Below are 25473 nucleotides of genomic sequence, written 5' to 3' on the forward strand. Positions count from 1 at the left end.
CCTGGAAGAGTGGACAGTATCGTCTCCTGGGAGGATCAGCAACAAATACCTAACAAGATGCAATAAAAAAAAAAAATCAGTTAAGGAGGATGCATTAGGAGAAATTGAATAGATAATTTTGCACTAATCATTTTGCACTAATTCACAGCATTCAAGGCCAGAAAGGACCATTAGATTATCTAGTTTGATTTTCGGTATCACACAGGCCAAAGTAGTTCAGCGTTATCCCTGTATTGAGCCAAGTCATTTGTCTGGCTAAAGTCTCTCTTCCAGAAAGTCAGCCGTGATCTGAAATCTTTAAGAAATGGAGAATCTGCCACTTTCCTTGGGAGTTCATTCCTGTGGTTAATCTCCCCCTTCTAACTCGGATTTGTCTGGCTTTAACTTCCCGCCATTTGTTCTTGTTTCCCCCGTCTCTGCTAGATTAAAGAGCCCTTTAGCAGCTGATATTTTCTCCCCAGGAAGGTACTTACACACTGTAATCAACTCACCTCTTGATCTTCTCAATACACTAAACCAGGGGTCGGCAGCCTTTCAGAAGTGCTGTGCCGAGTCTTTATTCATTCACGCTAACTTAAGGTTTCACGTGCCAGTAATACATTTTAACGTTTTTAGAAGGTCTCTTTCTATAAGTCTATAATATATAACTAAACTATTGTTGTATGTAAAGTCAATAAGGTTTTTAAAATGTTTAAGAAGCTTCATTTAAAATTAAATTAAAATGCAGAGCTCCCCGGACCGGTGGCCAGGACCCGGGCAGTGTGAGTGCCACTGAAAATCAGCTTGCAGGCCGCCTTTGGCACACGTGCCATAGGTTGCCTACCCCTGCACTAAACAGATTGAGCTCCTTAAGTCTCTCATTGTAAAGTGTTTTTTCCAGCCCTGGAATCATTTTTGTGGCTTTTTGCACTTTTCTCCAAATATTCCTCATCTGGTTCATCTCTTGGGATGAGGCAGGTTCGATCCTAGCGCTGCATACTGCTCTGCTGGGACATGGCCCTGCCTTTTCCGCATCCCCTTTTCAACAGCCAGCTCCCAAGAGTGCAGGGGGGACCTGAGAAGGGGGTGGGGTGGGGAATGTGTTGCTCATGTGGCTATGAGGGGTTACTGACAAACTATTTCCAATATAATGAATGCTTTTAGATGTCGAAACTGTGAATTTTCTGCCTCTTGGAAACTCGGCAGCTGAAATGAGCACCTAATAAAAAATGTATAAAATGTATCTATTTAAGGTGGATTTATTTACAGTGGGTGAAAGCAACTAGCACAAATATATATCCTGGTTGCACCTAAGCGTATGTCAACATTGCATTTTAAAACCTATGGCAGTGACTTTCAGCTCCTAGGTCCGCACTCAGGTTTGTGGGTTTCACGCAGCAGCACTAAAAACAGCTGTGTAGACATTCAGGCCTGGGCTGGAGCCCAGGCTCTGGTGCCTGGGGCAGGTGGGGGAGATCAGGGCCCGAGCCCCACACGTCTACACAGCTGTGTTTAGTGCCATAGTGCAAGCCTCAGTCTGTAGACCTGGCCTCCGAGACTTGCTGCTGCTGGTTTTAAAATGCAGTGGAGACTTACTCTTAGAGGCCAAGTCATGGACCTGGCCCCAGAAGTGCTGCACACCTTTCAGGGTTTGGCTAACCACTGAAAATGCCAAGAGAGCTGGGCAGGAATTGTTTTTTTTCCCCCCTTGCTAAAAATTTCAACTAAAGCAATTTTGGTTTTGACTTAAGTATTTCAGGGTTATGTTGAAAAAACCATATTTTTCCAAATTAAAACCTGAAAATTTGATGACCCCCCCCCCCCCCCCCGAAAGTTGTTTGATCAAAAAGCCATTTGATGGAAGTTTCCACCAGCTCTAGGTGCCAAATCTGACAGCAGTTGCAGAGACAAAAAGCACATCCTCATTCCACACAGTTTACTGAACAGCCATGAGACGGTAATGACTTTCAAACCCTGCTGGAAACGCAGGAAGGTGCAGCAGAGGCCAGCAAATCAAGAGCTGCAGAGAGGCCCTTTCTGTTGGTATGTCTAGAATCCTCCAGTATGTCCAGCCATGCCAAGATGTAACGAAGCAATAAGCTACAACCATCGTACAATGGGATATCTCCATACCTTGGGATGGGGCCGGGTGGGCAGATGGGAAAAGCAAAGCCAACAGGACCTCAAAAGACATTTAAGCTGGGGGCTTCTAGAGGAGTCCAAATCCCATGAAAATTCATTTGGAGTTGGGAGCCTAACCTGAGGCTCTTTTGAACCCCAGCCTTCAAGCCCAAGCCTGCAGACCTTAAAACGGTTATTAAGGTATCAATTATTTTCTGTTCACAACTTTCCAAGACCAAGACCCTGTCTAACAAGTACTAGGGTTGGAAATGATCTGGCTTGATTCTCCGTTGCCCTGGCATCTGGGGCAGTCATTTCACACTCACTTTGCACTGGTGTAAGATGACCGCACAAGGTGGAGACGTAAGCCCCACTGAGTGACAAGTCTCATTCTTGCTTCCGCGGGCGCCAGATTTGTAACACACCGTGAGCACTACAAGATTGTGAGAAACCCAAATATCACTATGTCCAGGAACTAATTTATAATCCAATTTCCCAACCTGGTTACAAAGATGGACCCTCATCATACCACAAGACTTATGCAGGCACACTCATACACCCACGTGAAGCCACACTGTCCCAGTGAAAACAGTGGGGCCCAGAGGGAAACCAAGAATATGCTTGCAAGGATCAGACTGGAATCATGGTTCCAAACTGTGGGGCAGAATATCCCTTAACCGTATTTCCTCAGACAGAAACTTTGGGTCATGTTTGTAACCAGCTGGGTTGTGATCAGGTTCCTAGACATACTTACAAGATATAGACAGGGTCTAACTTGCTTTTCCCTTTTGCAAACCACTGTAAACATCAGACTGTCTTGCTAAGCAAAAGCATTACAAATAAGGGCTACCGTAATACAAATAATAATAAATGAGCCATCTAAAGTCAAGAGCTCATTTGCATATTTCCAAACTGTATTCTAAAGGTCTTTGGAAAGAAACACAAAACAATTCATATACAGTATTTAAAAAGAAGAGCAATTTAATTTACACAGAAGTACTAAATGTACATAATTCTTTAAAAAAATTGTTATACACAATAAATACAGTACAAAATTATTTTATAGTACTATATTTTGTTTCGAACTGTGATAGCGTTCACTGGTACCAGCGGGGCAAGAAAGAAAAGGGGGTTGTTTTACTTGGTTAAGGGGTGGGGAATTTTCCCTCTCCTTTTTTGCAAGTGTTGCTGTTACTTTATTTCGGTAGGTGGGGGAAGGGGAGGAAATGAACAGACAGGGATGATAGATTTACTTTTTGCCATGATTATTTTTTTTGCATTTCCTCTTCCGGTTAATTCTACATCAGAGACAAGCTGACATGGATAGGGGGCAGCTGAGAGTAAAAACTCGTTAGCTGTCCCCCTGCAAAACTCTGTAAATTAAAATGTGCAGAAAAGGGGTGAAAAGAACCCCACTCCCCGCTGCGAAAAGAAAAACGTATGGTCACTTCAAGTTCATTTCAAAATACTGGGAAGTTGTAAAAATTTTTTCGAGTATACTTCCCCGTAACAGTGAGAAAGCCAATGCGTATCAGCCTTTGTTCAAAAGGGGAGTCTCTGGTTTTAAAGTTATCCATCTTGCAGAAAAAGGAAGAAAATAACGCTCTAATGATCCCAAGCCACTCTTTCTTTTAGATTAAAAAAAAAAAAAAAAAAAAAGTAGAGACTAAACAAAAACCAAACAATTTAATACACATTTTTATATATATATGTATATATAAAAAAGAAAATGCCAAATATTTTAGCCTGGGAATTGTCATTTCTTATTGCTACCTAATCAATCCTCTCATCACAGATAATGAAGGGTTAAGAGGGGCCACTGAGCGCTTTGACCTCTAGTGTTTGCAAGCCAATCCAAAAGGGGGTTCTCTCCTTGGACTTTTTATCTTCCTGCTCTGTGCCACAGAGCAGTGTTCAAATGCAAAAATAAAATCTCAGTAATAATAATAAAAAAAAACAAAAACAATCACCTTCCGTTGCTTGTCTTCTAACAAGCCCAGGCTACTGTGATAAAACAGGAGACCTCCCTTCTTAAGTAGAACCAGTGCTTCAGAATGTATCAAAGGCAGTTCACAAGCAACAAACCTTAAAAAGTTTGATTGAGAAGGCTTCCCAAACGGAGGAATTAAAATACACCTGGTACAAAGGCAAAATTTATCAGGCAGTTTTGTGAACTGCTACACAGCATGAAGTGAATGGAAAAGCAACACTGCTAATTTTTTTTAAATAAAATAGTATTAGAAAAACTTGTGGGCACAGAGGTACAGACCTGATACATAACTATCCAAAAAACCTACATCAGTGGTGGATGGTCTAATGTTAAAACACTCTTGTCAAAGAAAAAAAGTAGACCGTAATTTTTTTATTTTTCATTTTTGGTTAAAGTATGCCCCCTAAAAAATGGTCTTCATTAAACTGCAAATTTTCCTTAAGACACAAACTTTTCTCTACTTCACAAGACACATAAAGGGTTAAAGAAGAAGAAATTGATGTTGAAGAATAGTTTGGGTGAGCAGTCACTGTCCAAAACTTTCTACTTTCTCCAGCAGTCGTTTTATTATCGTTTGCAGGTGTAAAGAATGGTGATGTCTTTTCCTATATTGCCGTTTTCCAACAAGGACAACACCTCAGGGGACATGGGGACATTCAATTATGTGCATAAAGGAGTTGGAAGTGAATAGGATGGTAACAAACACTAATGTTGGACTTCAATGTTTCTGTCACAGGTAAAAAGTGGTTAGCTAATAAAAGGTGTGCAAGTGACACTAAGGCCAGGTGGTAAAAGAAAGCCTGCATGTGTTCCATTCCCAGCTATTCATCTCCTTATGGACTAGAACATGTGTGTCAATTCTGTACTTGCATAGCTGGAAGGACCTGATTGCATAAGCTTTTCTATTCTCTTTGTCAAGTGCATTCACAGCTATGAGCGTTAAATGCACACACTGAAATATGCTGGTTTATAAAATGTCTTGAGTATTTTTGACCTACACTGTGTGCGTGAGCATGTACTGAGTTGGGAGGAAGGTGGCAGAGGCAAGAATGATTGTGCAAAATTAACACTAGCTATAAGAATTGAAAACAAGGAACAAAACAGGAGATTCTGGTACGTTCAAAACTCCTCAAGAGTGACCTGCACACATTTCTTAAGGAGGTTTGTGTTCACATAAGGGATCCAATTACTTACTGCTTAAAGCCACCAGTCCTCCTGCCACAATAATTCCTCTTCCCCACTGCTTTTAAAGCAAACTCATTCTTGGAAAATACCGGTACTTGCTTCCATCCACTGAATTGCAATAGCTGGCTCTGGAGTTCTAAATTAATTACTTTCCCCTTTTTATATTTCTTGGTGTGGAGTAATGAGGGGCATATGAATACTTTTAAGGCCTCTTTTTAGTAAGAAATGAGGAGGAGAGGAAGAGAGGAAAGTAATAGGGTCCAGATTTTCAAGTCCTCACCATCCAGAACAGTGGGACCTGCTGGGGGTTGAGTATGTTTGAAAATCAAGTGATTTTATTTATATGCCTAAATTTCAGCTGTTGAGTACTGAGCCATCTTGAAAATCTGATCCCAGAGGGAGAAAAAGAAAAGTTGCTGACTCCCTATATTTCTAGTTGAGTCTCTGGAGCTATAATGCAAGAGTAGGCTGTTGAATTTTAAATGGAGTTTGCAGATTTTAGGACAATGTTAACCACCAAAAATTGGTCCAAGAAGGAAGATACCTTGATGATTTACAAACATTCACATATCCTCAAAGACTGAGTTTGAAGTCTGTTTGTAATGAGCATATGAGGATATGTAGGAATTTGAATGCAGTTATGGCTAATTCCCAGGCCCTGGAAATGAGATTTATGATTCCTTCTTGGAAAGAAAGGGAAGCAGCAAAAGAAAAAATAATAAAAGATGTTTAGTTAGTGGCTGAAAGCAGTTCATCTGGCTTCCTATCAAGAGCTCAAGCAACTACGCTCCAGCACAACTTGCTGGGCCTAACTTGTTCTGTTGGTAAAACACTGGGACATTAGCCAAGGGGGTAGCCTGTGTTTAATCTGCAGCCTGACCATGTGTTTCTTTTTTCACATGCAGAAAGCAGGAAAAATAACATGGATTTGGAAGTATATGAAGCAGCTACTTATTAGGTAACTCCCAGAACGAGGCCAAACAGTTCGGTCTCTTAAAGCATACATTCAGGAGACGAACTGGAGCCTCTAAAATATGTAAGAGGGTATTGCGTGTGTGAAAAAGGATTTAGACCTACTTTTTAAAAATAATTAATGATAATAAAAAAAGAGACAACAGAAGAAAGGTTAGGGGAATTTCTGGCAACTGTAAGAGTCACACTGCAACCAATTTTAATAGTGGCCAAAAAGGGGTTTAACAATGTGTTTGGCCAATGTTGACAGTGTCAAACAGTAAATCTGCTCCAGCCCAGTCAGGAACCTACAACAGACACTTTTAAAACATTATCTTTTTTCCTTAACCATTCAGGTTTAACAAAGCATGGGCCCATGCACCCTGGCTGCCCTGCCATGTTAAAAACCTGATTAACCTTGTAATGCCAGAATAGACAGGGCTAAACATCCAGAATTTGCAGCCTGAAGGAACCCACTGATGCAGCACATCAATGAGATTCACAACAGGTGACTAGTGCCAGCGCACACAACGCAGGGGTCTCCTGTGATAGAGTGAGAGTATCCTGAGGCTGACTCACCACTCTGCACTTGGTACTGTACCTGCATAAATCGAATGGCTCAAGTACCAGGTGATTAACCAATCAACAAGGGGATTCAGCTGTCTGTTGAGGATGGTTCAGAGAGAGACAGGACGGAAGGCTGGGAGGAAGGGAAAAGGAGCTCAGGATTTCAGAGTGGTGAGATCTCTCTCTCCCTCCTGTCCTGTGCCTTGGTAGTAGATAAAGACTTGGAGAAAAGCTTATGTGGTGGGGACCAAACACTTGTATAGTACACTGTAAATAAAGCACATGGTGGCCAGCCTACCCAGGAGTGTGTGAGGATTGTTTGCAGCAAGGAATCCAAGGAACCGCAAACTGTGATACTCCCTCACTTGGCTCCTCAGGTTACATATTATACCATGATCCAGGACAGGCACTGACTGGGTGCTGAGCAGCTCTGACTCATGTGGCACAAGCTGCGCACATTGATGGCTGGTGGAGGAATGTTACATAGGTGTGAGCCTAAAGATTTGGGGGAATCTGGGCCCACTATAATCTTAATCCCGCTCCCCCCATTTGTGGAAGCAGCCTTTATGCTCATAAAATATCTCCCCAACACCACTACTAGAGACACATGCGCACTTGCAGACTCACAGTTCTAATTCCACTGGAGTAAGCAAACTTTCTAGGAGGCCAGGTCCTTCTTCTAGTGAAGTCAATGGGAGTTTTACCATTGATTTCAATGGGATCACAATTTGGAAGGAATTCATTGGGCTCTATTATCAGAGGGGTAGCCGTGTTAGTCTGAATCTGTAAAAAGCAACAGAGGGTCCTGTGGCACCTTTAAGACTAACAGAAGTATTGGGAGCATAAGCTTTCGTGGGTAAGAACCTCACTTCTTCAGATGCAAGTGAAGAAGTGAGGTTCTTACCCACGAAAGCTTATGCTCCCAATACTTCTGTTAGTCTTAAAGGTGCCACAGGACCCTCTGTTGCTTTTTATTGGGCTCTATTGAATCCCAGCAGACAATATATGAGAGACTAAAACGTGGAGGGACTGGTGTTGGTTGTTGTGCCTTTTCAGATTCAGATCTTGTTGTGGGGATTGCTGTGAAAAGAAAACACTAAACTTCCATGGAATAAAGGAGGTGGTAGCCCCTTACGGTTCATCAGCATACAGTGCTAACACAGGAGTCTGATAGCAGCTGCAATTCAGGACATTCATTAGGGGTGTGGGCTGGGGATGGTAAAACTGTAAATCAATTTAAGGGGGGGGGGGAAGGGCAGAAAAACGTCCAAATTCAAACGCCTCTAACTGATAACACTGACAATTTTCTCCCTTTTCTGTTCACCAACTCTCTACTTCGTCATCCAAAAGGATGCTAATGCCAACAGGCAGGTACTTGGCTCCAGGCTCACAAAGATATGTTTGCCCTCCTTTCCCACCTTCCCTCGGGGACACTTTTGCAAATTCCATAGGTCTGGTAACAGGAGAGAGACTGATATCAGAATAGTGTACATCTGTGTTAATGTCACAATCTTTGAAGTTTGATTTTTCACTCTGTGAGCTCTCGCTCTCTCTCATATATGCACACAACACAGGAAATTCTACATTATCTCATGAACTGCTCTGGGTTTTGCAGGTTATCTGTCAAGCCATATGGTGGGAAGTGTGTGTATATATAAGAGCAAGGGACACAGAGAAGTGCCACTTCTGTGCTACCTCCATAGTTACAATTTTTTAGTAAGCCTGCCAGACAAGGTAGTAGCTGCCACCTGTTTTTCTCTGAATGCCCTGCTCTAAAGATGTTCTCTAAAGGGAATTTCAGCACTGAAGGCAAAAAGGAGGATCTGTTTTAAAAAAATACAAATCGGTGAGATAAATATTAGGAGGATTGAAACCCATTAATTTATAGAACTCAGTGCATAGAAGAAACTGAAGAAAGAAATACTGTGAAGGATCAAAAATACTAAAAGATGCTAGAAAACAGGCTCACACTTTCATTTGGGATGGGGAATCCCTCAGTGGCTGTAATACAACACTCTGCAGTTTTAAGTGTTATCAACCCAGTTGTGAGCAATGTATTTTAGGGGAGCCTGATATTCTCACCTAGTTGATTTTTATTGTGCATTTATTTTAACTTCCTGTTAATTTATTGTTACCCTCCTGATATTTCACCACTTCTTAATCCCCACTTTGGGCAGCTAAGAGCACTGGGAGTGGAGTGCAAATTACTTTAACCAGGCTTCTACCTTTGATCATTATCTCTCTGTCTTGCCTATTGATAGAAAAGGAGATGTTCTTTTGCAGAGTGACATCCCTTTACACACGTCCACTCCAGGCCAGCAAGAGGAGATGCATTCCCTCACAAATCCAATTCTCCCATCCTGGTTTGAACGGTGGGATCCCATCTAAAGCAGAAGGGGCCTGCCAACACGAGAGACTCCAAGCAGGTGGTGTGCTGATACTGCAATCCATTTGTATGGTACATACCACTCCTATCATGTGGTAATGAATGACATCAATAAGCTGTTGAAGGAATCAGGACTAATGGCACATCACAAATACTTGATGGCACTGATGCAAAGCCCTAACTCCTACTACCACCAATAAAAAAAATGGAGGTAAAATCAGTGAAAAAGCTCTAATGGGATGAATGCCACACATGCAGGTTACAGCGTCTACATACATTCAGCATACATACATACAATTAAGTTATGGTTACATACACACCCATGTGGGGGAACAGTGAAAAGAAACCATGTATTTCCACTGTCACCTCTCATTTGGGTAAAGAAATACTAAGGCATGAGTGGGAATAAATAGATCCTCCTCAGGGTTTCTGGCATTAGTCAATGTACATTTTTGGAAGGGTTTATGTCTGTTATTTGTAGTGAAATAAATGTGATCTAGCCCAGCTCACATTTCCTGGCATTTTCTGTATCACAGTGTTCTCAACCATTATCCATGTGTCGGCCTGGTGTGAGACTGACCATGAGTATGGCGATAAGCTCGCATCAGAGAACAGGAAGACTGAACTGGAATGACAGAGCCTCACGCATTGAAACCAATGTTATAAGATGGCCTGTTGTTAATTTCAGTAGGCAGCATTTAACTGATAAATCTAGGATTAGAGAGAAAAGTGGCAGCCCTAGTATACGTGTGAATTCTAAAGAGACGGTGGTTGGAATCCTTAGCACAAGGCAGGTGTTAGAACTCAAACCTTGACAAAGCCACTGGAAGTTTGTCAGCAAAAGGCCAGGTATCTGATCTATCACAGCATCCACCTGCTCATATAAATTTAATAGGGCTTCTAAACCTCCCTGTACGCCTCTGAGTTCCAGTGCCTGCAGGATGTGGGGAGAGAGCCAGAATGGGAAGAACTAAAGGAAAAGGAAAATCAGGAACTGATGGGGGACAAGTGGGCCTGGTGGCATAGTAAAAGTGTCCAGCACTGCTATGAAGAGGATGATTTGGGTTTGTCACTCAGTCGAATACTCTCACATCCCAGACTGCCTGGGGCTAGCAGTGCTGCTGAAGTGGAGAGGAAGGAGTACCTTGTGTCATTCCACAGTCTCCTCTTCTAACTGATTAGGGAGAGGCATTGATAGGTCCCTAAGGGAGCCCCATCCAGGCCTCCTTAGTCAGGAGGCTGATGGTCATGACACAGGGTCTCAAGAGTACATGCTATAAAAACGCCCCCCCCCCCCCCTTATGGCTTTAATAAGGAAACAGGGGACCCCTATGGGAAAGCAACAAGATGAAGGTAACTGAGATAATGGAAGAAGAGTATAAGAAAACATTTAAACAACAACGAATGATGCAAAGCAGAAATGTAAAACATGTAAACATTCATTTGGCATTTTTGCTTTCTGCCTTTGCCTAGCTCCAAGCAGAACATTGCAACACGATGCCTTGGCCCCAGCCTGTTCTCTTATCAGCACACCCCCTGCCTTGGAATGCTGCAGGGAAATGCCAGACCAGCTTCGCTCCTAACACAGCTTGAATACACTTTGCCCGGTTGCTACCAAAATATCAGGTTGCCATGGAGTACAACAAAAAGCTATGTAACCACCCCCCTCAGAGTAAATGATTGCATGATATTCCTCTCTTCCCCCATCTCCCCTGTGCTGCTCCTGCTAGTCCTAGCCACAGCTACTCCCAAGGGAATTGCTTCTCTTCAAGTTGTAGGAGTAAAACATATAGATTTAGTTGTAAACTTTCTTTCTTTTTAATGATTAGTGTTTGCATTTCCTTTCTTGACTATTTTTTTGCCCTTTGTTGACCAATGAGAGGTTCCACAAGCCCATGCTTGATTCTTGAAATAACTTAAAAATGAACAATAAATTTTGCCCCTGTGGCAATTCCTGCAGAGTCCCCTTTTGCCTCACACTGGCTTGACTTGCAATCTGTTCAAAGTTTAAGATGGGGCGGGGGGAGAGGAAACGGATCAATCAGATATTCAAATTAGCAATTTGTTACAGAATCTAAATTACACAGCCAGCACTACCTATGGGCCCCATCAATCCCCTCCCACCCGCCTGGTTGCTTCTCACTTGCCGTTATAGGGTGTATTTGATGAGACGAGTGTATTGTAAATCCAGCCTCAGCTTGTACTTTACAACATCCAAAACCCATCATATAAACACTTGGATGAAGCATCATTAGGACACCCTCTTCCCCCACTCCTGCTGGTGCCAGGCCCGAGCCATCGGGTCTCTGGGTAGGCGGCACCATTGACACCCATGGTGCTCGACCGTTTCAACCAGCAAGAGCATCTTCTTCGGTCCTTGCTTTCTGTTCAGTTTCTGCTCAGTTTGGTTTTCTGTTATCTGTTCAACGTCCTTGCTCCAAGGCCGCCATTGTGATTAGGGGCAAGGTAAGTGTCTGTACGATGGACAGGTGAAGAGAAAGGGGAGGAAGAGGAGTTGTAAGAGGAGGAGGGTGTCCGGATGTTCTGACCCCCAGTCTGAGGTTGCTGCAGGTTGAGAATGCTGTCAATGGCACTCTGTAGGTGCTCATTAAGGGAGTCATCCTGGGGGCTGTCGCTGGAGAAGCTGGCATTATCCACATCAAAGGACTCCGACTTCCTGCGCTTGGCTGGAGGCAAGGGAACCTCCCAGGTGAGCTCCGAGCCGGAGCTGTGGTCAGGGGGCTCCGTTTTTATCATTCCGTGATAAAACTCATCCTCTACTTCTGCAAGTTCCTTCATAAGGCCACTGGTAGAGTCATCGGTCTTCGGAGGGGCAGGGCTGTCTTGCATCACCAGAGAACGGGCATCGCTCCTGTTGAAAAACAGGAGCTTGGAGCTCTCCTCCGGCTTGCTCTTCTCTGCCACCACCACAGTTGGGGTTTCATGGGTTTTGAGAGAGGTGATCACGCCTTTGGAGCCGTCCTCCTGCTTGATCACAAGGGTGCTGGGGATCGTATCGACCTTTGGGATGCCTCCCTTCGGACAGGCATCAGTGGCTTTATCTGCTATAAAAGCATCCACGTTCTCTCTGTAAGTCTTACGAAGCGGAAGCCTGCAGTAGGTCACAATGGGTTTTTTCTCCACAGGCGCTGAGGTTACATGGTCAATAGTTCCGTTCATTTGCCCAGCAGTGGTGGTGGCGGTGGTGGCAGCTGAAGAGTGCTGGTCAGCTGTTTTGATGACTGTGCACACCGGAGGCGGCTGGTGAACTGGGTCCAAGGCAGTGTTGTGCACCACCTTGCTGAGACCAGCCTCCTGCTTGATCTTCAGCTTAAGCCCAATCCTGCTCCGTGCCTCATAAGTTTTGATTGGGGGCTTGCTCCTAGAGGGTAGGGCATCCTCATCTCCATCCAAAGAAGGCGAAGCTTTTGCCCATGTGACAGAAGGGGAGCCTCCGCTGTGCTTGATAACCAATTTGGTGGGGTGGATCTGGGTGGCTGTCTGCACTGGAGGCACCTTTAGGTTCTCAGAAGCTGGGGTGATGCTGGATACAGAGGCTAGAGCCAGAGAGGAAGTGAGGCTCTGTGAGCGAGAAGATGATGAAACATACTCATCTGCAACAAAAACACACTGTCACAGTCCAGCCAAAGCAACACCCATCAGAAAAAAGTGGTAACAATAAGTGTGTGTCAACCCTAAAACTAATAATAATTCTTGACTTTCCCTAGCATCTAACAATTACCCTAATTAATTAATTCATCCTAAAAAATCCTAGTCCATGAGGGAAGTTTTATCCCTATTTTATAGCAAACCACCACCAGAGCTGGGATTAGAAACCCTGAAGTCCTGACTCATACTCCCTTTCTTCAATCACTAGACAGTCTCTCCTTCAGGAGAAAGGAGCATTTTGGCATCTCAGCAATTCCTTACTTTTGTCAACAAAATTAAATAAAATAATTTTTACAAATCAACACTTACCCTGTTCCAGCTGGGATTTATTTTCTGTTCTGTAATTCCCCCCCACTCTTGCTAGCTGCTTCTTCTGTTTCTCAGCCCCTCTTCTCTTTCTCTTAGCTAATTTTCTCTCCTTCTGCCTCCTATATGGTTTAGTCCCTTACTGGCTCAGCCTTCCCCATGTGCTTTCACTGAACACACAAGGAGAGGAACACAACATTCAAAAAGCCACCTGTGTTCCTTTGATCATGAGTGCCCAGCAGGAACCATTTCAGAGCCCTGGTAATTTGGCTGTTCATGTTACAGACTCCACTGCCTAGTTGCTCTTTCTTCTCTAGGCTGCACAGATTTTCTCCTTGTTCCAAGGCTCTTTCCAGCTTTTTCAAGTTGAGCCAAGCAAATATATATTACTGCGAAAAGATGCCATAAATTTACACAAACCCATTAGTATAAAGGCACCCAAAATTAGGGCAACTGAGAACTGTAAGCAATTTATCAGGAGCCTACAGACTGCACCTAATTTGTATAAAATGGAGAAGACTGCAGCCACTGACTTCTTTGATACAGACGGACAGATGGAGGAGCCTACGGAGCCCAACACACACTGCTCAATCTTGTTCTGAGCAGCCTTCTACTCAGATCATACGGAAGCATTGTAAAATGGGACTTGCAGTCTCTGCAGACTGACCCCTCTGTATTCAGATGAAGTTGGCTGAGAGCTGGCATGGGCCAGCTCACCGGTTTACAAGTTTTCCACTCCTCCCTTAGTAACTTTAAAAGGTAGGAAAATACTGTGTCTAGGGAGAGGTGGAAGGAGCAGCATATGAGTAAGTGAGGTGCACAGATAGAAATAATGTCTCCCTAACCTGGTTTCTCCTTTGCTAGCTGTTTATCAAGAGCCAACATGGTCTTTTCTTCCTGAATAAACATTCGATCGATCATCACCATCTCTGCAGAAGGGCTGACTCTCTGCAGACCAAAAATGAAAAACAGGTGAGAGGTGGAGGAAAAGAAAGGCACAGTAACCACAGTACAGAAATTAGGGGCCCAATCTTAACCTACAAGCCTCTCCAGCTTCTGCTTTAGGGAAACAAGCATTAACACAATGGTGAATTACCTTGACATGTCACTGAATAGTGCTTGTTCTCATGGAGCTGGCACAAGTCTTATCCATGCACTGGAAAGCACTTTTCCTCACTTAGACATTTGGGAAGGGCTTTTGGGTAGTGGTTTATAGTATGGAATCTCTGCCTTTCTTACAGCACGGATAAGGAATCACAATTTTAATATAAACTTATAATCTAAGTTAATGTGTCATATTTCTGGGGTGACCAAGCTTTCCTGTCCCCATTTAAAAAAAAAGTTCCAGGCTTGCTGCAAAATTACCCCTCACTAATCATAGAATCATAGGACTGGAAGGGACCTATGTAAATTAATGTTTTATTTTAGTTTTAAATTGAAATGTCCTGTTTCAATTTAAAAGTAAAATAAAAATATTAATTTATGTAGTTGTGATGAGTTCCTTCCAAAGGTAAAAGCCTTTTCCCCAGTCTCCCTACTTGTAGCTTGATCCTGTTCTAACTGAAATCAAGTGAAAAACTCCCACTGACTTCAACAGTGCAGGATTGAGCCCTTATTCCTCAACATGGTCATATTTAATAAGTGAAACTGCAATTTAAACTCTCATTACAAATGGATAGGATAGATTAGTGCAGACCAATAATCATGCTGACCATCATACCATTGAGCACAGTAGCACATAAAGGCCAATCTTACCCGAGACTCCTCTAAGAGCAGCAGGCGGTATTTGTTCAACATAGCTTGTGTGCGTTTCAGCAGTTGGGTGGACACTGTTTCAAACTCTTCATCTACTAAAAGAAGAGGTAAAGAAAGAAGGCTATTTGGTTTTTTGTATACAGGCATTGCTGGGGCTACCTCGTTAGGTCTGAAAGGAAAGTCTCCATTCCCTGAAAGACATTTGATATGACAAGGTAAATGCAGAAACAGGACTAACATTCTATATCAACATTAGTGTTACTAGAGGACTCAGCAGCCGCGATTGTGATTGCTCCTTCAAATGCTTTCCACATCAGCTTAGGTTTCTTCCTAAAGTATGTGGCTGGTTTTAATTGTGCACATGATCATGTGATTGGTCTCATAGCTTAGAGGGGCAAGGGACCATTGAGACAAGAGATATTTTTCTCTATGTAACATCAAGTGGTTTTAAACTCTCTCTACACATTCAGGATTTGAGACTGCAGATCATTGCCAGGCCAGGAGCTGGCTTTATGTCTGGATTGCAGTACAGCGCCAAGCAGTGAATCAACTCGACATTTGGAGTAGAAGAGTGCTTCAGCAGACAGTTTTGAGGAACACAAGAATTGCCAGACTGGATCAGACCAAGGGCCCATCTAGCTCAATATACTGTCTCTGACAATGGACAATACTAAATGCTTCAGTGGAAGGGACACAAAACACCCTAAAAGGACAACTACGGACTAATTTACCCAAAGGGAAATTTCTTCCTAATCTCCTCCCTCCCCCAGAAGAAGAGGTTATGTCCATATAATATATTTTGTATCCTGTCTAATGTAACCGTGGATGTTCTCATTATTCATATACATGGATAAATCCCTTGACTCCTGCTAAGCTTTTGGCCTCCATCATATCTTGTGGTTATGATTTCCATAGGTTAATTATGTATGGCACATAAATGTATGTTATCAGTTTTCAACGTGTTGCCTTTCAATTTAATAAAATGCTCCCCTTATTCTTCTGTTATAGGAGGATAAATAAGAGCACCTGATTCACATTCCCTATACTGTTCATTATTTTACATAATGGATATCATTTAGAGTAAAAGAAAATCATAGCCTGCAGACAATTAATATAACAATGCTTTTTCCCTGAATTTTAACACTAGGGAAAGTGATCCTTTCTGCGTCAAATGCACATTATAACAAACAGGTTTATCATCTTTCTTAGTGGAAATAAATAAAGAATGACACTCCACACAAAGCTATATGCAGTGTTGTTGTAGCAGCTGTATTGGTACCAGGATATTAGAGAGACAAGATGGGTTAGGTAATACTCCTCGCAAAGAGAAGAATGATACAACTACATGGGAAGAAGAGGTTGAACTCCCTGCACTAACTGATAACGTGGAAAACTTCATAAGGCACATATACCACACAGATAAAGTGAGTGAGTTTAAAATTGTTAATTAATGTTTGTAATAAACTTTGAAAGTGTACAGCACTATGTATTAAAACTACTAATAGTTTTCTCTTCTACAAAGGCTGGATGCTCGAGGGGTCTTTTACAAACTATGCACAGCACTACTAAAATTATTTTGGGGGAAGTTCTATGGTCTGTGTTATTAGGGTTACCATATTTCAATAGTGCAAAAAGAGGACACTCCACGGGACCCCTCCCCTGCCCCAACTCCGCCCCTTCCCCGCCCCCGGTCCCGCCCCTTCCCCACCCCAACTCCACCCCCTCCCCTGAGCACCCCACATTCCCCCTCCTCCCTCCCGCCCCCCGGCTGCTGCTGCGCTGGGGAAGTTGCTTCGGCCCCTGCCGCGGTGGAGAGCGGTGGGAGCCGGGAAAGTTGGAGCCCGGGGAGGAGGCGGTCCCCTTACCATGCCTCCCTATTTTCCCGGACATGTTCGGCTTTTTGGAAATTCCTCCCGGACGGGGATTTGAGGACCAAAAAGCCGGACATGTCTGGGAAAATCCGGACGTATGGTAACCCTACCTCTGACACTCACCTCTCCCTCCACTGGAGGGACCTCCCCTGTCCATACCTGTCCCGGGGCCTTCCTTTAAAGGGGCATCCCCATATCAGCGGGGTCTACTTGGAAAAGATAATATTTACTCCCTTGTGTGGCTGAGCTGGGCTGTGACAATCCAACCCATCATGAGTACTGTGAGAAATGGGGCACAACACTAACCAAGGCAGTGTCATTTCAGGGACTGTATGGGCCTCGAAGTTCAAACAAACATGCTATATAAAGTCATTTTCTTTACTGGGAAACCAAATGGAAGTTTTTCTAGACAGGTATTTTTAGAAATCTCAGTATAATGACAAATTTCAAGCTCAGTTAAATAACTTTTTTGTGAAATGATGCAGAGCACAATTAGAGAGACATGAATAGTGAGAGATCCAAGCTGGTTTGCCTGATATTGTGTAAAAATGTGTGTAACTTTGATATAGAAGGCCTTGCCAAACTAATTATCGAAGCATATGCAACCATCATCGTAGACAGTGACTTGTTTATACTGCTCTATATACTATACCAGTGTTTCTCAATCTGGGAGTCGTGATTTATTTGATAATTTATATGGTAAAAATGAGAAAATAAGCAATTTTTCAGTAATACTGTGCTGTGATACTTGTATTTTTATGTCTGATTTTGTAAGCAAGTAGTTTTTTAAGTGAGGGGTACTCAAGACAAATCAGCCTCCTGAAGGAGGTACAGTAGTCTGGAAACATTGACAACCACTGCTCTAATTGACCTGGATCAAGAATGTCTTTGTTTTACTTTCTATTTCTATAGTAAGGCTATTGGGATCTCAGCATTAAAATACAGTCTCAGAAGGATTTTTTGAATCATGTTTTTAAGAAATTTCATAAATGGACCACTGCACTTCCCCCAAATTAATGAGTCTGATGTTTCATTTTTTAAGACCAAAGGTCCCTGCATCTTCCAAGTATTAGAGTGAGTTGTTTTCCAGAAACCCAAAGATGGAAGTTCATTAGCAATCTATTTGTGTGTAATACATTTTATAGTAACAAATAAAAAGGAAGTCACAACTGATCTAGTCAAATTTGCTTCCTGCCCTCTAGTCAGGGACGTATCTCCCTGCTGTCAACAGTTCTCTCCGGAAACGGCAAAAGAAAGCTCCCAGATCAATCTATGAAACTGAAAAGGGTATTCCCAGAAACACTGAGAAAATGAATGCCAGGGGCTTTTGTTACACTTTACCAGGGAGATCAGGAGTGAATGCACCAAACCGAAAACTCACTGCTGCGGAAATAAACACTCAGGGCTAGACTCTGCTTGGAGCCAGCAGAATTGGCTACCATTTGCTGCTCTGAGGTGTACAGTGCCTCGCAGAGCTGGGGAAAGGAGGCAAGACTGTGGCTGGCAGTGCAGGAGAGAGTAAGGTGCATCGCTGGCCTCCCCTCTGCGCTGCTATGTGGCCGAGCACCCCCCTCGCCGGGCCCCCCAGGCGGGGGGTGAGGTGACACCTCCACGTGCCCCAGGCCGGGCCAAGCCGCGGTGGGGTCCCTGTCCCTTTAAGAGCAGGGCTGGGCTGAGCCGAGCCAGCGGGGGGGTGGCTCCGCTCCCCGCTGCGGGCTGATGCCGGAGCCTGGGCTGAGAGCCAGACTCGTCTCCTGCACCAGCTCCGGGAGGGGCTTTGCTGCGGCTCCCCCAGTCCCCCCAGTCCCGGCCGCCACACGGTAGGGGTGGGTTGCATGAGGCAGGGCAGGACCCGGTGGGGCCGAGGGCTGAACAGGCCCGGCAGGGCGGTGCGGGGGCTGCTGGAGGGGGAAGCTGGGGAAGGGGTGGCATGGCCTCAACCCCCTGGGGCTGCCTGCCCCGCGGAGGAAGCAGAGGGGCGCAAGCCGCAGCAGGACCCCAGCCCCCCGGGGGAGGGGATCTGGGGCCAGCCCAGGGAGGCAGGAGCAGCCCCGGGGCTGCTGGGCGCGTGCAGGGCAGAGCCCCGGGAGAGCCCCAGCCCCGCGGCGGGCAGTGCTGCAGAGGAGGAGCTCGCGCCCCGCGGCGGGCAGTGCTGCAGAGGAGGAGCCCGCGCCCCGCGGCGGGCGAGGGGAGCCCCAGGCAGGGGGAGCCGGGCCGCCCGCACCCACCTCTCACGGCCGCTCCATGCTGCTCCCAGTACCGCTTTCAGCCGGCGCGGCTGCCCTGTCAGCGCTTTTGGGTCTTTAAATAGCCGTCGGGGGGAAATCCCGGACATTTTTAGCTTTTGACAAATTCCCCCCGGACGGCTATTTAAAGACCCAAAAGCCGGACATGTCCGGGGAAACCCGGACGTATGGTAATCCTAGTGTTATACAGGTCAGACTAGATGAGCACAATGGTCCTTTCTGGCCTTGGAATCTATGAAATGCAGCCACTTCTGGGGTGGAGGATGGCAAACTGCAAAGCAGCAACAGGGGAAAGAGAACTTTTGACCAAGGATACCAGGGTAAACTCCAACTCTTATGAAAAACCCTAAGGGATCATTAGTGGCCTTACTAAGCAGACAAGGACTCTCTTTTTAAGGTCTCCTCCAAAAGCTCCAAACACAGAAGCCTGTGATAGAACTCAGTTTATCTAGCTTTGAAAGTTTAAAGGGCTGAGACACTGCCAGATTTCAAACATGTGGTTCCAGGCAGTTTATTCAGGTTTTGGGGATTTTATCTTTTTTTCTGGAGTGGAGCTTACTTCTCTCTTCTCTCTTTTCATGGCGGGACAAATCCATTTCCCCCCGTGACCCACCAACCGTGATCTCTCTCATGCCAACATCAGAAGAAGAGGCCTGAGTTTACTTCCTGAGGGTGAGACCCCCCTCCATTCTGTTGCTTAGCGAAGCCCTGCTAAATTTAAAACACTTTGCTATAGTTCTAGGACTATTAGTTATCATCCTTCCTTGTATACACAGCTGAACTTACCCTTTCTGTAGTCGTGGGTAGAGGGAAGCATCCCCTGGTAGACATGATAGGGTAGAAGCCTTTGTAAGGCATCTTCAAACGATCGGAATGAAGTTTTATAGTCAGGGTGCAACACTGCTCCCTGATGTTTATGTAACTGTTCCAAGAAACTAAAAAAAAAAAAAAAAGGACAAGTCAGACAGTTGTACAAAGTGTATGGAAAACACAGACTCAAAAGCAGAGATAGCTATAAAAGCATTATGCTGAGTGGTTGAAATTCTTATTGCTCCTCCTTCCTATATAGGCTGTTTGCAGTGACTGAAGCATGATATACAGAGATGCTCTAAAGCTTACCTTCTATGTCTGCAGAAAATGAGCAGTTTTATATGTGTGGAACATGAAATACACAGCTGTGCACACACGAGGAACACACGCACACACAATTACCTATCCCTGCTAATACTGTATGTAGTTTTATGGTTGCCAAAGGGCACTCATAACTGAATTATATAGCATCTTGTGAGATTTCTGGGCAGCAGCAAGAGGATCATAGAACAGACGAAAGGTTCTTTTGATACATGGAATGTGACTCAGACATCCTATAACTCAATTATAAAAGTGCCCCCTGGGAGCCTTCAAATTATATTACTACACAGTTTTACTAATTAAGGAAAATGTAATTTATCTTCCAGTTAAAACAGTCTCATCCTCCTGACACTAACAATAAAGTTGGTTGAGCTAAAATGGGCAGTGATGGAACGTGGTCTGCTGTACATGTGTGAAGTACTATGTGCAGACAGGCACACACGGATATAAACAAAAGCAGTGTAATACATAGCTAGCTATGTTATAGGTGCGTGTGTGTGTGTGTGTGTGTGTTTGTATGCACGCACATGCTAAACACACTAACGCAAAAGGAGGATGAGTGCAATCAGGGAGAAGGAAGAATGACTGACCATACAGGAAAAGAACCACAGCAAAATTCTGGAAGAATCCTTCTCTTCAGTGTGAAATGTACATTCAACCAGTGTCACCCATGGGGCCCTCTGGAGAGGCACTGAAGGGCATGCTATGTTACCGAGAATTGCCATGCCATGATAAAGTATCATGTTTCCTCCCCAATAGAGTGGATTACGGTGCACAACATTGCATGACTCCAGAGTTAACTCAGATGCCGGATAGTCTGTTAAACTTTAACCTTACTACGCATGTGATGTTACTGTTACCCTTACACTGCTTTCTTTAACTTCTTAGGCTCCAACACACGCTCTCTGGCAAACACTTACCAAGCTTCTTTGCTGGGCTGTAGTGTAGGAGTTTTTTTCAGACTTCCAAGCTTACTATCGTACTGGTAAGAAAAAAGAATGCACATGAAAGGACTTAGTAATCAATAGATTAGTTTTACTCTGCAGAGAATGATGAACTAACGGAGGAACCATCCAGCTCACATTAGAAAGAACTCTTTCTGTTCAGTAAATTAGTACAAGGAAATTGGAGAATAAAGTGGGATTGTGGGCAGGAGGAAATCAGTTGGATGATTTTGGAGATTCTGGACAAAGTGCAGAAGAAAAGGGATAATTCTTTCTGATGACTAAGAGAAACAGCTTTGCTCACTTTAAACATGGCAGCTTTCAGGTAGCAGAAAACACACAGCTTCCTTTCGAACTTCCTCACTGACAGAATAGTTAAAAAAAACTGAGCTATTATTTGAAGGAAATAAACATTTGTGTAAACTCACCTGCTGCTGGGATGGGACTGGGACTGAGGGCATGAGTTGTGATAATCCTTTCCCAACTACCTGGATCTGCAAGGGGCCTTTTCCAAGATTCAGGCCGGAGATGGAGCTAATCACTCCAGGCTTGGCCTGCAGAAGAAGCAAAGGATCTCTTTTATTTGGGATCCCAATATGAATTTAATGACTACAAATTGATTACCAAAACACACAGCAAGAAACTACTCGCCAAGAGGATGTCAGTCACCAGTGAAATGACTTAGAATGGAATTCCTTGGTGTTGAAATGCAAACATCTATGAATAAATCTTTTTTGATATATAATTATTTTAACTTGCACTTCTAGAACGTACATCCCAACAGTATTTGCATGCCATTAAATAAATTGGAAAGCACATTAATTCCCTCAAGGAAGAGGAACAAAGCTCCCTTCCCCAGTGGTCTAATTAATATTAATAGGGATAATTATTTGTTTTCTTTTTGTTTAAGAGTTCATAGTACTTATAAAATCAAACAATTATATGCCAAAGTCAAATGGTTTCTGAAACTTAATTCCTTCTTCTCGCACAAAAAGAACAAACCTGGAGTGAAACTCAGTAAGTTTTGTTCATCCTTGAAATGGACAAACTACTGTGAAGAAGCATTAGAAATGAAGCTCTCACCTGAACTGGCTGCTGTACGGCAAGAGGTGTTCCTGGTTTCCCTGGCACTGTAGTCACTTTCCCCCCAGAAACAGCTGTGGCGCCACTGGAAAATGTTTTACTCTCTGCAGGAACTGGAGCAGCTATACCTAGCAAATATAAGTAGATTTTAAAACAAGCTCCAAGTTTAAACAACAATAGCAACATGTCTTGGATTCCTGCAGCATATTCCATCTTGAAGAATTTTATAGACTATCTAGAAGTATTGGGCAACATTTTCAAAAGGCACCTAAATGACTTACGTGCTTTTGAAAATTTTGCCCATTACTTCAGCTATCACTGAAATGCAGCCACCTCTGCCAGCTGTTTAACAGCACACAGCAACACTCCACAACAGGGCAGCAAAGGAAGTGAAAAAGACGACCACCTAATTCAACGGAATACTAATTCAGGGAATTGTAGGGAAGCAGAATGCAATTATCAGGACACCAGGGCTAAACACCTCTACCCTTGAGACATGTGCCAGGGGATCTTAACAACTATAAGTGGAAGAAATCTTAGTTTTATACTCATGCAAAACTCATTACTGCCAGCAGAGCTGAAAGTGACTGAAAATCAAAATACAACCACACTGTAAATATGTATTTTTTTCTTTTTTAACAAATGAAAATATGTGGACCTTTTTATCAAGCCCTCAGATTAGTCTGTTCAGTGTACCATGGGCATAACATTAAAACCAGTATCCATTTCCCATTTGTGAAAGTGCATGGAAGCACCTGATAGGCACAGTGAATAAATCTAAATAAGTAAATATAGGGGGGGGAATACAGAGCACCTGTAGTCTAAAATTCATCCCTGTGTGTGTAGGGGAAGCATAAGGCCTGCGCATGATTTAAGTCCCACTTAAATCTTTAAATTAGGGTTTAAATGAGAATTAAGTGGTGCACTGACCCTAAACTAGCCTTCAGCATGGGGTGAATTTCACCCATTGGTTTCAAAGAGCTTTACACAAGAAGGTAAATATAATTATTCCTGTTTTTCAGATGGAGAACTGGTGGCTGAAAGAGGTAAGCGTCTTGGCCAAAGCGACACAGAAGGCGAGTAGCAGAACTGGTATTAAGGATGTCTTGACTCTCCATCCAGGGCCCATATCTGCTCCACCATGTTGCCCCCCAATCAATTGAGTTACTTCAGATTTATACTCTGTGAATGAGAGCAGCATTTGGCGCTTGGACTTCAATGAAATTTGAGGGCACTCAGCGGCTCACAGAATCAGGCCCTTAGAGAGACAGATGATGAACTTCCCAACATCATTTTTAGAATAGCTTTTCTTACTGTATAGGCACTTTGAAGTGTGGAGGGGGAAAAAAGGGGGAGAAAGAGGAAGTTGAAAGTCACAGTCCAGCAGAAATGTAACAGAATTTCCCCTTCCCAGACTGTTTCCCCTCCCTGAGCACGCACAAGGCATGGTTTTAGCAGCTTACACGTTGATGTTGTTTTGATCTGCAGCAATGCTGCAAGCTGCGCTGGCTGCCCTCCTCCACTACCACCTCCTCCTCCCGCTCCCTCCTTGTACTTGGCCCTTCCCAAGCACAGGAGCCACCTCACTCGAACCTGCAGTAGAAGGCTGGACTGCAGCGGGGACAGATGGATGGCTGTGGACTGGTGCTTGCGTTGTTGTCACCGCTACTGGCTGTCCTTGGCTGCTAACCAGGACAGATGAAGGCTGGCTGCTGAAGTGGCTCAGAGCTGATGACACCTGGCTGGTGGAAGTCTGGTGTTTCGTTTGCAGGATAATCCCCTGGGGCACCTGTGTTGGATAAATGACAGAGGCTGAAAAGATGCCCTAGCACCATCTTTTGGTACATTTAATCCTTCTGCCTTCCTTTTTAATCTGCTATGTACCATAAATATTTCTACCCAGCAGCAAAACATGGGAAGAAAGGGACCCTCCCTTGCTCTCATGTTTCCAACACAGTCCACTGGCTTCCATCCTATAGCCCCAGGATCTCACAGTGTTAGGCGGTGAATGTAAAGGAAACAAAAAAAGGTCTTTGTTTAGCAGTGGGAATCTCCAGGTCTGTCAACGACAAGAATTTAAAATCACATCAACATGCCCTGTGTGCTTGAAATACAGCAGACTGGATCCCAGACTAAGTCCTTTCAAGGGAAATTTATTTTTAACATGCAGTTTTTTAAAAAACTGAGTTTGGCTCCCCTTTCCCCAGCAGATAAAGTGACAGTAAAGACAATATTTGAAATGTGGATTGTAAAGAATTTTTCTGATGCTTTCTAAGACATAAGGCCCGACCCAGCTCTCACTGAAGTTAATGGGAATCAACCCATTAACATGAATTTGAATGGATTGTGACCTACAACTCCAGGGCTCAAAGTTCAAAGTACTAATACTTAGGCTTGGTTTACACTATTGTTAGGTCAACATAAGGCAGCTTACGATGACCTAATTATGTCAGTGTCTACACTACAATGGTGTTTCCGCTGATGTAAGTGGCCTACTACACTGACTACACCCCAAAGGGGCTGACAGCTGGAGCCCTTCCCCCACCCCAGCCCTGACAGTCTGAGCGGTCAGTGGGGTGCAGGTTCACAGCTGTGAGTCTCCCCCCGTTTCCCTGCCTCCCGGTGAGGGATTGCGAGAGGGTGGGGCGGTGGCTGGGCTCAGGTTATCCTCTCCCTCACCCCAATCCCTCACTGGGGGCGTTCCAGCTGTGAGCCCCACATAGAGCTGACAGCCAGAGTCAAAAAGTGAAATAATAGCAGCTGAGAAATTGACAAGAATGTCAATTTCATTGCTGGTAGGCTCCCGCTGTGAAATCAAGCCCTGCACTGTCAGCCCCGTGGCAGGGGTCGCTCACAGCTGTGAGCCTGCTGGGCTGACAGCTCGGGTTATCAGGGTGGGGGCCCCAGCTGTGAGCCCCCTGCCTACAGATGAGGCTGTCATCCCCAGAGCTGCCAAGTGTTCCATAATGCCCCATTTCAGTCAGTGGAAGTGCTCCTGGTGAGGACGCGCACCACAGACAGAAGGAGCAAGTGTGGATATGAACCACCGCTTTAATTATTGCGGTAGCTGTACTTCGACTTAAGGTGACTGAATTTTGTAGTGCAGGCAAGCCCTCAGACTCCCTGGAAACAGGCTGAGACCCCAGCCGGGTTGAGCTCTGTCTGCACTGCGTGAATAGGAAAGATCCCAAGGGGCACTTTTCACAGGAGCATGTGTTTGCTTTTATCTCTTTGTCCAAAAATTTCTCTCCCTGTTTTGGTTCTTGAGTAATTCATGTTGCTAAAGATC

General features: G+C 44.2%; 1 protein-coding gene across 1 annotated transcript in view; it reads right to left on the reverse strand.

Moving 5' to 3' along the window:
* Window positions 1-11594: 11594 nt before the first annotated feature.
* The window catches only part of BICRA (BRD4 interacting chromatin remodeling complex associated protein), a 117219-nt gene continuing 103340 nt past the window's right edge, over window positions 11595-25473 (reverse strand). Inside the window, exons 8-15 of the mRNA XM_065420806.1 lie at window positions 23778-23973; window positions 22185-22312; window positions 21530-21655; window positions 21078-21139; window positions 19813-19961; window positions 14910-15004; window positions 14000-14102; window positions 11595-12793 (exon numbers count right to left, since the gene is read on the reverse strand). Of these exons, the coding sequence (XP_065276878.1) occupies window positions 11595-12793; window positions 14000-14102; window positions 14910-15004; window positions 19813-19961; window positions 21078-21139; window positions 21530-21655; window positions 22185-22312; window positions 23778-23973 (2058 nt within the window). The remainder of the gene's footprint in view (window positions 12794-13999; window positions 14103-14909; window positions 15005-19812; window positions 19962-21077; window positions 21140-21529; window positions 21656-22184; window positions 22313-23777; window positions 23974-25473) is intronic.

The sequence above is a fragment of the Emys orbicularis genome, chromosome 21, assembly GCF_028017835.1.
Source record: "Emys orbicularis isolate rEmyOrb1 chromosome 21, rEmyOrb1.hap1, whole genome shotgun sequence".
In the NCBI taxonomy this organism is placed as follows: Eukaryota; Metazoa; Chordata; order Testudines; family Emydidae; genus Emys; species Emys orbicularis.